The 16,262-nt window shown below is 44.1% G+C and overlaps 1 protein-coding gene across 1 annotated transcript in view; it reads right to left on the bottom strand.

The window, feature by feature from the left end:
- Positions 1-16,262, bottom strand: part of CNTNAP5 (contactin associated protein like 5) — an 801,226-nt gene that overhangs the window by 373,890 nt on the left and 411,074 nt on the right. Inside the window, exon 8 of the mRNA XM_003792647.1 lies at positions 5,334-5,598. Within this exon, the coding sequence (XP_003792695.1) occupies positions 5,334-5,598 (265 nt within the window). The remainder of the gene's footprint in view (positions 1-5,333; positions 5,599-16,262) is intronic.

Raw genomic sequence — 16,262 nt, 5'->3', positions numbered from 1 at the left:
CGTGGCCACCACGTGACCATTGTGAGAGGCCCCCATGGCACAGGGTATCTTTGGAGAAGCAGGAAACAACTGAGAGTTTGAAATGCACAAAGTCAGTCATCCTCATTCATTTACCATTTGCCTAACTGGATTTTCTGATTCCTCAAAGTGCAAATGGCAAGGCCCACAGACCACAGGACTCCTTGAGTGCTGTTTCTGCACAGCTCCTGAATTTCCACATGGGACAAAGGAACAGAGGGGCCCGGAGGGAGCAAGTGTGTGCTGAGGAGGGCACAGTCTTCGGAAGCAGGCAGAGTGGGGCCCAGCACCCAGGTGCACCCCGAGAGGATCTTAGGTGTGCCATCAACATTTTTCGAGATCATCAATTAATTAAATTATTTGAAGAGCAATTTAAAGCATAGTAAATACATTCTCTTTTTAACTTTTTTTCTTAATCAATACAATATAAGTGTGCCTCAGAAGTTTAACTGTAGCTCAAGTGTGCCGTGAGATAGAAAAGGTTGAAAAACTCCAAGGTAGAGAATGATCTTGTGTCACTTACTATCCTCAGTCTTTAGATGACAATCTTACCAAGGAATCAACATTGAACAGAAAAAAAAAAAAGTCTGAAATGTTATGTGTACACTCAGTGGCCATCTGTGCGGGTGTGTTAATATAGAGAGGTGTATGATTTACTATATGTTCTATAGGCAACCTTAGCTAAACTAGACCAGATGTTTATAAAGACTGTGGCCTTCCCATCTTGTGTAAACCCTACTTACTCAAGGATAAGACCACCAAGTCAAAGATTTTGGAAAGATGTAACTTTACATCTCAAATAGGCCATTTTCCTTAATAGTCTATTATATGTTTGTCTGTACATCTTTCATTTAAAGTAGACTTCCTTTACATTTGAGTTATTTAAGCAACTGACAATATAGATAATGAATATGGGTAGAGCAGGATATTGTGTAAAGACCATGAACTTGGGGGTGGTGCCTGTGGCTCAAAGGAGTAGGGCACCAGCCCTGTATGGTGGAGGTGGTGGGTTCAAACCCAGCCCCGGCCAAAAAAAAATAAATTAATTAAAAAAAACACACACACACATACACACACACAAAGACCATGAACTTGGAAACTGCAAGGAAGAGGCTGAACAGACTCCTGGTCCCTTTAACTTGATGTCTGAGTCTCAGTTTCTTTCTGCATGTATTGGCATTGTAAGAACCGTCTCATGAAATTTTATGAGATTTATTTCCCCCCTACAGTTCTATTTTACAAGGTCCTAGACCGGCAGGAGATCTACAAAGGTTGTTGCTTCCACTCTCACATCACTCCCGGTGAACTGAAGTCCCCTATCTTTCATCATGTCTTTATATATAAGGTTTTCAAAAAAAGGAGATGAAAAAAATAGAAAGTACAGAAAAACACAAAGAAAGGATTATGCTGTTGTCTCTCATCTTGAAACTTCATCCCCTACGATAATTAAATTCAGATGCCTTCTATTTTGAGGACACATTTAGTTTGCACTTCTCTCTCTTATCTCCAATGCAAAAAGCCCAAAACCAGCACCCCCCTCTTCCTAAAAGAGGTCACCCACACGGCATGAAGCCCTGAAAACAGGACTGCAGGTGCCTGCCTTGGGGGTGCTGCCCTTGCCACGGGAACCACCTTATCTTCTAGATCCAGAATGTTAGGAATTCCAGAAACAAGTCTCAAATAAATCTTTGACTATCTGGATTCCCTGACCCATTAGCAAGATGTGGTGCCAGGCATGTTGTATTTTATGTGACACAGCATAAGTTAACAGGAGCCCCTCTGGCCTTTGAAAATTATTAGTGCAGGTGCCATTAATGTTTCATTATTCCTATGGGATTTCCACTTCGGATAAAGTCAATATGATCTCAAGTACTTTGAAGTAAGTTTCCTGAGAAGTAGAAGGGAAGGGGAAAAATGTTTTTGTTTAATTATGTGTTTGTCTTTCCTCCCCAAGGAAGAAAATAACCAGAAAACACAAAAGCCTTGATCCATTTCAAAGAAAAATCAAGAAAGTTCATTTTTCTTTTTAAGGAAGTGAATTAAGCAAGCGTTTTTTGAGACAAAGATCAAGAACTCAGGCTGCATGTTGTTGGTTTGTGTGTTTGGAGACCGAGTCTCTCTCCATCCCCTGGGTGCAGTGCCACAGCCTCACCCTTCTTCACAGAAACCTCAAACTCTTGGGCTCAGTAAATCTTCCCAAGTAGCTGTTGGGACTAAAGCCACCACCATGTCACCTGGCTGGTTTTTGTTTTGTTTTGTTGTCTATTTTTAGTAGAGACGAGCTAGTTTTCTAGTTTTTGTAAAGAGAGGGTCTCGCTCTTGCTCAGGCTGGTCTTGAACGCCTGACCTCAAGCAATCCACCCCCCTGGGCCTCCCAGAGTGTTAGGATTACAGGTGTGAGCCACAGCTCCAGGCTCAGGCTGCAGTTGCTAGAGCCTCCTTTTCCTTGCTTAACATCTGAGAGACAAGTCTGAAATAACTGACGATTCTTTCCCTTCCGTAGCTGGGTGAGATGGCAGATTTTACTGGTCTTGGTCTCTCTTCCTCTTTCTCTCAGTCATAAATGCATTTTAATGGACTGACAGATGCTTAATAATAAAGCCGGCACCTGAAGTCTTTAGAGCCAAGTGCCTCCAGGGCCTGCACCATATAAAACTGCATATTTAACCCAAGGCCTACTAGTTTCTGTACTCAAAAACATCTCACTGATTTGAGAGACACAGCCCAGTCCTGGCTCACATTTTTCTTCTTTAAATAAGGAGAATTGAAGTTTAATTTTTATAACTTTGAACATAAAAGATATTGTAATTTTGAAGTGATTAACTCACTTCCATTACGGGAAATCTAATACATTTTAGAAAAGTCCTTTGATTGTGCAAATGCATTCTTAACTTTTGTGACTATGGAATGAGGCCCCCTACTAGCTACAGGTCTTGATTCCGCATGGAAGGAAAAGAAATTTGTTAAATAGCTTCTCCACCCTCTGTGATACACTATCTCATTTAATTGCCATTGCAGTCTTGCAAAGAAAAAGCTCCATATTTTAAATCTCATGTGATAAACCTCTAAGATAACCCTTGATATTAGATATTAGATTATATTATAAAAAGACAGTATTTTCTATCCTAAGTGCTCTCTCTCACTGTCTCCTGGCAGCCTTCTAGAGAGGCTCATAAGGATAAGCTTGAAAAGGAATCCAAAATATTTCACTCCAAAATATACTTTGTTGGCATATTTTGAGGTAGCTGTTCAGAGAGCCAGCGAACAGAAGTAGCCCTGTAAAGCTGCCTCTCGTGGGGGAAATTTGCACGGAGGCAGCCAGGCTTTCTCTGAGGCCCTTCCATGTTCAGAAGTAGGAAAGATTAGCTGAGAGTCTAACACTTCCACTTCCCATCTATTCTCTTTAGGGCTGCTCCCTGGGAGGTTTTACCGACACAGCAAAACGACCTTTGCTAGCCAGGCCTCGCCTTCTCTTCCTCCCAGCACCTCCCTTGCCTCTGTTGCCTGGTTTACCACCGTCACCTGTTTCGGGCCACACTTTAGCCCCCATTTTTTCTGTAACCTCAAGATTGTATAATCTGATCAACCATCTGAACATTTCTTTCAGTTTCTGTATTTCCTGTGACTTCCTCACAAATGTGTGCGTGTAATAAAATCTGTCTGCCTTTTCTTTGGTTTTTATTTCATTTCATAGACTCAAATCATCAAACATTCAGGGTAAAATTTTAAACCTCCAAACACTTAAAAGTGGATCTTTGGAGGGCACCCACAGCCACGTGAGTGAGCTCGGAAGCTCACCCTGCCCCATCAGCTCTTCCAATGCCTGCAGCCCCCAGCCAGAAGTTTGAGTGTAGACTTAGGAGACCCCTGAACCAGAATCAGCCAGCCAAGTTGCCCCTGGATTCCTGATACCTGGAAACTGAGACTTAATACATATTGTTTTAATTGCTAAATTTGACATAATTTGTTACACAGCTATAGATAATGAATATGCTTCAGTTTACATGAAACAAAGTTAAGATGTTTGTTCAGGGCCATGAAACAGGAAGGAGAAAAGATACTTTCAAACCAGTCGGTCTGATTCCCAGACCTAGGCCCTTCTAGTATTCTCAGAAGTTCATGGCCTTTTGTTCACTTGTGGACAATTGAGTCTTTCATGTTCTGACTAAACCTTGACTAGCCAGACTAGTGAAATAAAAATCAGACAAGTTGTATCCTTAGTAGTTAATTCAATTCTCTAATTTATTTGGATCATAAAACTCACAGTCCAATGATGTAAGAAAGCCATTGAAATGAAAGAACAGTGCATTTCAGTATATGCCACAGTGGCATTGGCCCAGAGTGCACAGTGGAAGGGGATTTACTGAGATTGTCTATTCTGAGGAATTTCTCAAAAGACCAGTTGAATTAGCCCCTGGCCCATGGGATGACCTCAGAGGACATTTGTCAAGTGAGTAAACACACTGTTACTTCAAGGAACAACAGATACTACTAAGATAACACATGGAGAGACAGGGAGAAGTCACTGGTTTGTGTTGAAGTAACAGAGCTGGAAGAGCCAGGGTATGGAAACCATGACCTGTGCCCAGACCCCCTCAGACTGCCATACTCTAATATGTAAATACAATGCAATGAAATATATGGCTTTCCAAACTTCAACCACTCAAGGGCCATTTTAAAATATTTGCCATACTCAGTGCCATAGGAGCTAATACTTAATATCATATATATATGTACATATATATAGTTTAAACATGATGTTTAAAATTCACCAATTTTTACTTGAAATAGAACTTTGGGGCTATAAAAAGTTCAATGGCTATGTGGATTAAGAGGAAAATATAGGCTTGGAAGTCCGACAAATTCCAGATGAAATTCTACTTCTATCACTTAGGAACGTGTGACTTTGGAAGTAATTTCTATAACTCTTCATTTCCTCATCCATAAAGTAAAAAATAATACCTTCTTTGAGCGAGCATGGTGAAGATTTAATATATGCTGTGTCTACCGAGGACCTAGCAGACTGCTCTATAAATGGTCCGAGACAGGAATGCGTATTCCCACCTCTCCGAAGAGAGTGCTGAGAGAGAAAGAAATTAAGGGACTTGCCAAAGTTTACTTTGCTGATTCTGAACTCACTGCTTTTTTTCCTAATAAGGAAAAAGTGCTGCCTTTTCAGACTTGGAATAAATTTGTAAATACTGGGACACACCACATTTCTGGGGAGTTGGATTCTATGTGTTTGGGTCAGAACCTCAACCTTTGTTGACTTGGCCAAACGAGAAACAGACACAGAGGATGTCAGCGGACAGTACCTGTGAGGATTTCGGCCACACGCTCGGTCATTTTCTGAATCACGAGTCTCAGGATCCCGCTCTCCAGGCTCAGCAGTAGAGTCCCCGAGCCCTCAGACAGCGCTGTGGACAGAAGCAGACCATCCTTGTTCCATGTTCGAAACTGGAAACTCACTGAGAGTCCATCAATTTGGGGGGTGCCAGGCAGCAGCAAATAACTGCCGCTGGAGTTGACAAATGTGATGGGCACAATTTGTGGTTCGGAGCAGGAAAAAGTGACATTGCCCTGGAAAACAATAAAAATCAAACATATAAAAGCCATTTTTTATTCTGCAATCTGACAGCTGATATAAACAACCACCTGGAGCTGACCTTAATTTCAGGATCATTCCACATTCAGCTGTAAGATCTTAAAGGAGAAAAGTATGTCAGCTTTGCTGAGACACACTCATGAGGGAGGTTCCCGTGCCTGCGTGAGGGATCACATCGCTACCTGCAGAGAAGGCTGTTTGAACTCCCAGAAAGGGAGGGGTTGGGACAGCCACGTTTTCTACAGACAGTAAAAATAATCACACGCAGTCACTGAATAAATACCTATGGCAAGTGGACTGTGTGCCAAGCTCCAGGATAACTTTTGAGGAAATGTACGTGGAAAAACTTTGTTATAGTTTGGAATGTGCTAAAAGAGAGAGATAGCTCTCCCAGCTCCCAGGGGAGCCTGGCACAAGAAACAGAGGTTACAGCAGGAAAGAAAGGCAGGGCAAAGAGGCGGGCAAGGTGAGGGGAGAGTGCATCCTGGCTAGCATTTTCAGCACACGTCATTGTGTGTGCAAAGCCTTGACAAGATTAGCAAAATGACATCCCGGAGCAATTCCAGGGAATGTGTCCTCTCTAAGGAGGTAGGGCCGGGGACCTGAAGGAGCTGAAGCAGAGTTTGAGAGCGTCCGATGCTTGTGGAATAGTTTCTGTTCAAATTTAGTAGCAGCAAAGGGACATGGACTGAATTTTTTAATTTAATCAGAGTGTTTTCAGTGACCTGAGGTGGGAAGAAGATGAGAGAACTGAACTTGAGGAACGATAAGTGTGATGGAAGAAGGGGAGGAAGATCATTCTGGGCAAATGGGAGGGGAAAGCAGGCCAAGTTTCTTTGAGAATGACTAGAGTCAGCTTCTACATCAGGAGGTTATGGGAAATTAAAAAATTCTAGGGCTTGGCGCCCGTGGCTTCAGCAGCTAAGGTGCCAGCCATATACACCTGAGCTGGCCAGTTCGAATCCAGCCTGGGCCAGCCAGAAACAATGATGGCTGCAACCAAAAAATATCTGGGCATCGTGGCAGGCACCTGTAGTCTCAGCTACTTGGGAGGCCCAGGCAGGAGAATCGCTTGAGCCTAGGAGGTGGAGGTTGCTGTGATGCCATGGCACTCTACCCAGGGGGATAGCTTGAGGCTCTGTCTCAAAAAAAAAAAAAAAAGAAAAGAAATTCTAGTATCAGATGTGCCCATGTGTGCCCTGGAATGGGGTCACTTCTAATAGGCGAACAAAGAGAAAGCCTTCAATCCCTCACAAATTGCAAACAGGTGTCCCAGTACAAGGGCCACTTGGAGCTTCCATTGCAAACTCCCATCCCAGCCGCATCTTGTTTTCAATTCCCACCAAATATTAATTGCCACAACAATGCGGCTAACTTAGGCAAGTTCATCCAAACAGCCATAGGCAGAATGAGCACAAATGTTTCCTGCCAAGGCCACTGAATTGCGCCCCTTTGTGGCTCACCCCTTCCTGCTCACCCTTTCCAAGCTCCCTCAGGAGCCAGAGCCACTCACACAGGAGGGAAAGGATTCCTCTAGGGCAATACCTGAGCTCCAATGGTGAGTTCATCTTCCCATGGAGGTGGCCAGGTGGCAAACGTATTAGATACATAGTACCATTTGCAGTCTCAGAACAGGGGAATGGTTCAACTCCCCAAACCTCTTAAACCAGAAAAAACATCCTTAGGTCCCAATCATGTTTGTTTATCATAAGTCTTGTAGGTCTAAAAACAAGTAACGGTCCCCAAACTTCTACCAAGAGTTCATTTCTAATGATTCACTCATCAATTCCACTGCTATGAGTAGTTTTGCAGGAATCATTTGTTGTAATTGTGTAGCTGTTTTCTTCTCTTTAGGTTACATTTTCCACAAGTTAATTAATGTGTGAAAGGTTAAACCTTTGATCTTCACTAAGAAATTACCCACCATTTACCCTGCCCCGCCTTGGCCTTGCCAGTAGTGGGCTAAGCATGCATGCATGCATCATGTGACTGTCCCACAATGATGCCATCGTGTATTATTTTCTTCACTTAAAGTGTGAAAATAAAAATGTAGAGAGATGAATGTCTAAATTTAGCATTTTACTTGGGAAGAAAGAATTATAATTTGGGGCATACACACAGACCAGTTGGTCTTCAGTATGTCCAAAAAACAAAGCAAAGGCTAGAGGTTTTAATAAAAAACGAGAGATGTTATTCCTCTTTGAGAAAGTCCATTGGACCTAGTAAGGGTTTGGGGAGCTGGCAAGTTCCGGTTGGTGAGCAGAAAAGATTCTGAGAGTGATAGCAAGCGATCTCAAAAATCAAAGGTACAGGCAGTTCCAGCCATCAGGGTCTCAGGGAATTTTCTTTGTTTTTTTTTTTGAGGCAGAGTCTCAAGCAATCCTCTTGCCTTAGTCTCCCAAGTAGCTGGAACTACAGGCACCTGCTACGCTGCCTGGCCAGTTTTTCTATTTTTAGTAGAGATGGTCAGGAATGACATTCTTGAAGCAACATTTTCTACCTTGAGTGCTTTTCTCCCTGGCTCCTCAACTGTATTTTAGTTGGGTGTGACAAGAATGACCCAATTTGTATGATCAACTTTCACAATAGCCTGCACAACTTTGGCTTAAAGAGAATAATTTAACAAAAACCATATGCCTCGTCAGCAGGGACAAAAGCACAATGGTGTGACTTGGAAGCTTTTGCTTTTAGCCACCATGTCTGAGGCCTCCCTTCTCCGCACTGAGCGCCACCGTTTTTAAAAGTCGACCAACTCATGGTATCTCAAGATTGTTTTAATTTGCATTTGTGGATTTCTGGTGAATTTCCTTTCGAGGATGCACCTGTCCCCGCCGATGGCTGACTAATTGTGACAGGTCTGGCTCTTGGAAGAAGCCAAATCACAAAAGCTCTCTGGAGAAGTTAAGAAATTATAATAAATTTTCTTCCCCTTTTCTTTTAATTTGTTGTCATTTCCTGTGATAATGAATGTGCTAGAGGACAGCTGGACCTGAAGTCTGAGGCTGTATATGGAGGGAATGATGGGAGGCAGTTACCAGAGAAAAGCATCGGAGGTTGTACAAAATGCCCCCTTCTTTCTAATGGCTTAAACTCCAAAGTTTAGCTTCACCCAAGCACTGTGCTGAGCACTCTCTGGATTACAGCCACGGCAGGTGAACCTCAACACAGTGAGATGACTGGGGGACCCGACGTTCTGTCCTTGTCTGATCTGTTCACTCTCCTCTGAGTGGAGGTCTGGCTTCATGTCCTCAGTCCCCCTCTTTCCCACTGTTTAATGGGCCCAACTACTTCACAACTACACAGGGGAGCTCCGGATCTAGGGCGGTGGTTCTCAACCTTCCTAATGCTGCAACCCTTTAATACATCTCCTGTGAAGTCACAACCCACAGATTGAGAACTGCTGATGGGGTGGGGTCTGTGGACTGGACACCTGGAATAAGGACTTAAGTAAACAACTTCAGGGACTCTGATGGTTAGAGTAAGGCCTTGTGGTGTGGTGATCAGGGCCCTGCTAGCAGGGAGCAGCAAAACTCTGAAGTGCCGCAACTCCCCATCACACAGCTGCAGAGGCTGCTCCTGCTGACAGCCCCATCTCAGCTGCATCTGCTGCCACAGAAATGCTGCCTGGAGTTGAGAATCCTTCATACCTACCCTATTCCCCGAAGTGGGGAGAAAGAAGAAAAAATGAGCTACATGTAAACCTGCTACTTTTGATACTAACATGGACAACCAGATCTTTTTCAAGAGTGTCACTTGTGACTCTGGAGTTTTTATCAGGACAGCATTTGAGGGATCGCTGATGACCGCTGATCATTTAGAAATGGCATGCACGAGGACAGTTTATTTTGAAATTGTGTCCAAAGAGGCAAGGCAAATGCTCAGCAGACCGCCTTCTGCCCTGTACCCTGCTTTAATCTATTTCACCCAATTTCATCCATTCCATCCTCAAGAAAGAAGCTCCTCCGGTCCTTAGAAGCTTCCACCACAGACTTAGTTCAGCTCAGTCAAGATTTCTACATTTGCTCAAGATTTCTCAAGCATTTTGAAACAATGTGCTAAGCACAGTGGTTTATAAATTATTCACATAAATATGACCCCAATGCTTTACATTCTATACTCATTAAATTTACATTGTGACTGCAGGTGGTACACAGAGAGCCATGTCAGGGGAAAGTGCGCTGGGGTCAAATTTTCCAGGTAAATGAATGGCCCTGGCCTCCTGGGTGAGACTGACAGCAAGTTGATGACCTATTGTGGGTCCTTTTTCTTCACTTTATCTTATAAGAGTTAGAGGGTCTTTCAGTATCCAAGAAGGAAGTCACCCTACGTTGAAGGGACTAAATCCCTGCTGTCTGCTGTGCATTTTCTGGCCACACCCACACAGTTCTGGTTGGGTGGCCTCCATGGTCTGACTGAGGCCAAGATCAAGGTGAAAGTGAGGCCTCCTCAGGGGAGCAGCAGTCCGAGACCCCTGGAGCCCTCAAGTGTGTGTGTGTGTGTGTGTGTGTAGGGGGCAGCCTCTGTTCCCAGAATGGCAGTTGTCCGTGACCTGTATTTTCATTCTCATCCATACTCATCTTTCCCCGGTAGGTAAAATGCCCAGAAGTGCTGGACCAAAGACAGAGAAGCATTTGTCCCTTGGGGACTACCAAATGATGTCTAGTTTTCTTCTGACAAGGACTGTCTCCCTGACTTAATTCTAGCCAGGCCCATCAGAGCTCTCCTTCTGACAAGGGCTGATGCTGGGCTCTGTCCTTGGCCCACTTATATTCCAGTTTTAGCAAGAAATCTGCTATGTCAGTGTAGCAAAGCTCCCCACCCTTGGTGTGACCTCCTTAATCACCTTACCCATCAGATGGATGGTGATGGCCTGCCTTCAGCAAAAATCCTGTTGGACTAGTTTAGCAAAGAAGAATTGTATCACACTGTGATTTTCCATCCCCTGATCCCCACCCTACATCTCAGGGATAAATCCCCACTTTTCAGGGCTGAGCTCCATCTCTCCCTCCTCCTCCCCCCACTGTAGTAACCTTTCTTGCCTTCTTTAATAATTGTCATGAATAACTTTTTTTTCTTTTCAACTGCTCCAGAAACCCATCACAGTTTATTTTTCCTTGTAGCCCTCAAAATATAGAAGTTCCCATTCTAATTCTTTTCTTAGAAAAAAAAAAAAAAGAGTTTGACTTCCACCAATGGAGCACAAAACTTTGAAACCCGGAAGCCTGGTTATAGGTCATTTTAGAGCATATCCACAGTATGTACAAACCCTTTGTTTAGTATCATAAATTAAAAAAAGCAGATACCACCTCTTCCCTGGCCCATGAAGCTTGGTGGCCTCCTAAGGACGCTCAGACCCTTGAAACATCACAATCAAGTTTGTGTCAGTGAAGAAAGGAGTGGTTTTCATTGATTTGTTCTCTCCAAGGAGGCCTTCTCTTTGCAGGTGGAAAGACAGACCTGGTTCATCCATTATGAGGGAGGGGAGGTGATTGGCTTCATGAGGGAGTCTATCCTGCTTGGAGGATAAACATCTTCCTTAGGGAAGTGACACTGAAATTTCAGTTTTTACAGGGGAGCAGATATGATTAATTGGAGAGTAAAGACAAGTGTCATCTAGGCAGAGAATGAAAGCCTTTGCATAGGCTGGAAGCAGGAAGGCGGAGGCATAGTCAAGGCCTTGGCCAGGTGGTTGCAGTTCCTCAGGCAGCGGGACAGCAGGAAGGTGAGTGAGAAGGACAGTCAGGGCCCGGCCACATCAGCCTTTAGATCATACCAGCCCTAGAACGTTATCCTATGGAAGTGTAGAAATGGGAAGGGGTGAGGAGGGGGCTGATACAGAAACTCTGAAGTGCCGTGACATTCAAGCCTGAGAATTTCCCTCTGGAGACCGTAAGGAGGAGGGAAAGAGTGTATTATGTGCAAACAGTGGCCACTGGAGTTGCTCCAAGTGGCTTTCTTAGTAATATAGATAAAAACGGGCCAGGACTCTATGAAGAGCTCAGTCAAAAGGTCTAGAAGGGTTAATCAGGTGTGTGTCAACTTGACTGGCCACAGGACGTCCAGATTAACAATTATTTCTAAGTGTTTCTGTGCTAGTGTTTCTGGATGAGATTAAAGTACGAATTGGTGATGGGTAGATGCCCCCACACACACCGTGTGAGTGGCACCTCCCGTCTACTGAGGGGCTGAATAAAACAAAAAAGAAGGGGGGTTCACACTTTTCTGTTTCCTGCCTCCCTGCTTGGAGTGGGGCATCTTTTCTCACCTTCCCCAGCCCTTAAAACGGGATTCACACCATCAGCTTCCCTGCTCCTCCATCCTCCAAGGCAGAACCTTCACTGACTGTCCCCGGGCTTCCGAGCCTCCGTGTTCCAGAGAACCAACTTCTTACACTACATCTCAATTTCTCTTTCAAATCTTTCCGTCTCTCTCTCTGACACACACATTCATTCACACTCTCACACACACAGGCACACACAATGCATTTGTCTCTCTGGAGAATCTTAACTAATGCAAGTAACAATGTGGGAGAGTGAGAGATTTGCAGGTATAATTGTGAGGAGGAGTCAATTGGCAAACGGGTGGTAGAGTCCCTTGCACAGTGGACTTCTAGCAGGACAGCAGAGATGACTTCTGACTGCTGATAGGCCACCAGCACCACCCCCACCCCCACTGGAGTGTGTAAGCTGACTGCCAGCTGACTGCCAGCAAACAGAAGCTGTCAAGCTCACACCTCCCGTCAACATGCCTCCCTCCCCCCAGCAGCCGTTACCTCTTCAGTGCTCTGCACCCCACCTCTCAACGGCTCTCCCCTCCCCCAGGGCCGAGGCCTTCCCTCTCCCTCCACCCCCAGGGAGGCCACCTTCTCCCCTGGCTTTCCACGGCACATGCCACCTGCAGGAATTCATCATCTTTCTCGCATTGCCTTGCAACAATTAGCTATTTTTTGGTAACTGCCTAAGCCTTACATAATAGTACATTTATAATTGGGCATAGAGCATCTTGCTTTGGATTCTGAAAAGGAAGTAAGAGCGTTAAATTTAGGCAGAACTAGATTCTCGCCCCAAATATTTGCTGGGAAAACCCTATCTTCCCTCTCATGCTCCTTGTTTGTTACTGTAATCCTGAGACTACTGATCCAGGGATGATTTGAGACCAAACAAGGCTGTGTGTATTGTTCTGGGCTTGCCCTTTTTTCTTTTTTTTTTCAGGTCTGACACTGTTGTCCGTGAGCAGAGACCAGTTCCATCTAGAGTCTTAGTTTCCCTTTTCGTAACCAGAGGTTACTGGACTGGAAGGTCCTTGGATTCCACTTGTTACCCCATTCTTAGGCATCTGAGGCTGAACTTCTATACCCTTTCCTCCGTCTCTTCACTGGAGGGGGTCCGTCACCACCCGAATCATTCCGTTGTTGGCATGAACAGAATAATCAAGTATTTATATTTTACAAGACTTTTTTTTTTTTTTTTAATGATTCAGGGAATAAAGAAGGAAACCTAGGCCTCTTCCTAACAATTTCTGACTCACCGCAGGAAGGAGAGAAAAAAATCAACACAGACGATAATGATATTTTCAAAATAAGTAGAAGATTATATGGCGATAGAGACAGGGTGCCATTTTAAGGAAGGGAAATAATGCATAGAATATATAAAAAAAGTAATACTCAAATCATGCTTGACTACGGAAATAAGAGGGGTTCAATGTGACTTGTATTCATCTTTTGTTACTGGTATATATTGAATGTTCCAGTTTTAATACAGCTCTTTCCTTTCTTAAAATGCGTACCTGGTTTTTCAGCACCCTTGGGGTATATGAGTGTGTATTTGTACGTGTGTATAAATCAATGCTCCATGATTTTAAACACACTTGCCAGGTTATGCCAATGAAATAACTTATTATTCTTCCTTCTTTCCCTCCTTAGGAAATGGACTCTAAAATATCTTACAAAGAGAAGACTAAAGTGGAACTCTGTGAGGAGTTAGAGAAGTTGGATCTTTCTTGGAGATGATAAGATGTAAGAAATTAGATGCAGCTGCTTAGCTGGGGATTGAGTCCAGGACTGCGCAACGAAAAACAGAAGAAAACAACGAGAGAGAGAGCCTGAGAGAGCAGGATCTAAGTGGCATTTTCCATCTATGCACATTCAGACCACCCTGCCACCACACCTGAAGTATGTTAAATGCTGACTGAAATCCAATAAAGCCCAGCCACCTGCAAGCTTTCCACGGTGGCACAGACCTCAACACAAAGGTGATATTGCAGTAACAGTGTAATTACTGCCATCTCCTCATGGTGAGGGGTGGGACCATCACGGTGGGCCTGGCCTTTGTGACTCTTCTGACAGAAAACCAGACCTGTGTGGGTCTTTGTCACGTGACCAGTGGACCAATGGAATGAATTGAGACCTACCTATTAAAAAGAGGGACTGGGGAGCTGGGTGGCGCCTGTGGCTCAGTGAGTAGAGCACCAGCCCCATTTACTGAGGGTGGCAGGTTCAAACCCAGCCCTGGCCAATCTGCAACAACAACAACAAAAAATAGCCAGGCGTTATGGTGGGCACCTGTAGTCCCAGCTACTTGGGAGGCTGAGGCAAGAGAATCACCTAAGTCCAAGAGCTGGAGGTTGCTACAAGCTGTGACACTATGGCACGCTACTGAGGGCAACAAAGTGAGACTCTGTCTCTAAAAAAAAAGAAGAAAAGAAAAGAGGGACCAATTTCAGAAGATTCTGCTCTGCTGATGGACACAATGATGGGAACTCTGCCACCATGGTGGTCTGAGTGTAAGAGGTGGAACAGACTGAAATGTATTTGACAGGGAGCTTATGACGTCCATGTTTGTCAAACACTCCTAAACTCAGAATCCATCGTGTGTTCACTGGTGCCTGGACATTTTAGCCAGGATTCAGAATACGACAGAGATTCCATAATGTACTGAGCCAGAACCAGGAGCTGGCAGGACTGAGGAAACACACGTTCTTAACTAACAGCTTCTTCTGGGCCTGTTTTACAACTTTATGATTAAATCCAATTCTTTAATTATTTCGTTTGAGATCATTGGTGTACCAAGCTTTAGACTTCAGCACCCAGAGATCATTGTTCCTGAATTTCCTACTTGAGTGTGGCTTTCCCTTATCTCTCTGCCTGGAACCCACCAGCTTTTGAGATATTTACTTTTCTTTCCAACCTTGTGTGGACTCCATAGACCACAGGCTATGGTCCCAGAGAGCCCTGGCTGGTAAATCACTCATAGGTATTTCTCATTTGTGGGCATTTTTCTCCAGCCAAAAGGCCAGTTTTGTTCAATTTTCAAGCACAGTCTTTTTGGACTCATATCACTACCCAATGATAGGCATTACCAACTACTATTAGTGACCCGAGTCACATAGCTGTTTTGTGGAAGACTCAAGAAAGCTATTGGCTGGTCTGCTTTAAATGACAATCTGAAAATAAGGAAGCTATAAATGAAAGACTTGGGAGGAGCCTGCAAAGCTAGTGGGCTCCAGCCCCTCCCACCCCTCTGCTGGGCTGTTTGCCACCACTCCCGACTCTCCATTTCACCCTCCAAACTCTGCTTGTCAGCTCAACAGTAAGATCCTGGTCTAAGCTTGAGTCACCAAGAAGAATAAGATAGGAATAAGGGACCATTGCTTTTTGTCTGTTGGAAAAAGACCGGCAATAGTGGGTGATGGTGGGCTGGGAATACACCAGGACCAAAGATAGGAGGTGTTTGAATCCAACCTGGTGACTAGGCCAAAGCTAAAGGCAGGGATTGCATGGGGACTGAAGGAAGTGGAGGGTGGGCAGCTGGCTATCCCCATCAGGGGTCCTCAACTGCAGTCACAGAGAAATCCTGGCTCATCCCTTCTTTAAGTCCTGAGAGCATGTAATAAGTCAGATGTGGCTGTCCTGCCACACCAAAAAACTATTTTTTACGACCAATACAGCAGACCCAGTTTAAAGTTCTGCTTACCTGGACTGGTTTTAGAATTTCTTAAATGCACCACTTCCAAGGGTTATATTACTGTGCTGAGCTGTTGTTTACAAAGCATTTTCCTTGTGGGTGTTTGTTTTGTTTTTAATGATCATCCAGACATCACAACACCCTGGTGAGTGAAAAATAAAGCTAGCAGTGCAGGGCTTAGCTTCAATCATGAGGCATCACACAAAGCCAATCAAGCATTTATAAGCTGGGGAAAATGATCTCGATTCAATCTAATTTGTGGGGAAAGATTTCAAAGCCAGTTCTTGATTTTCCAAATGAGTACAACCATTTCTAATTTGATTTGTCTGAAAACTATCAGGATTGACTGGCATGCTATCAGCAACTGTGGGGAAAAGTCTGCCCTGTGAGCGAAGATATCTTCCTGATTCACAAACTCAGGGAGAAAAGAGAATAAAATTAAGGCTCTTTTTCATGTTTGGGGGAAGATAAGCTTCTTTCTTTTTTCATTTATTTATTCAGCAGGTATGTGCTAATATTAAGCAGTTCATGTGGGTCCGGCTATATCCTCATAGCTAAAGACACAACCTAGGAGGGGGCAGGTTCAGACGATGCCTACTTGGAACGCGTGTAGCTGTGGGACTAGGGGCTGGAAATATGTCATCATGACCATGTCCAAGTGCCACAAGGGAGGTATG

Source organism: Otolemur garnettii, unplaced genomic scaffold (genome assembly GCF_000181295.1).
Source record: "Otolemur garnettii isolate 467f Iridium unplaced genomic scaffold, OtoGar3 scaffold00059, whole genome shotgun sequence".
Lineage (NCBI taxonomy): Eukaryota > Metazoa > Chordata > Mammalia > Primates > Galagidae > Otolemur > Otolemur garnettii.
The sequence above is the reverse complement of the archived record's forward strand: the minus strand, read 5'-3'. Positions and strand labels throughout refer to the sequence as shown.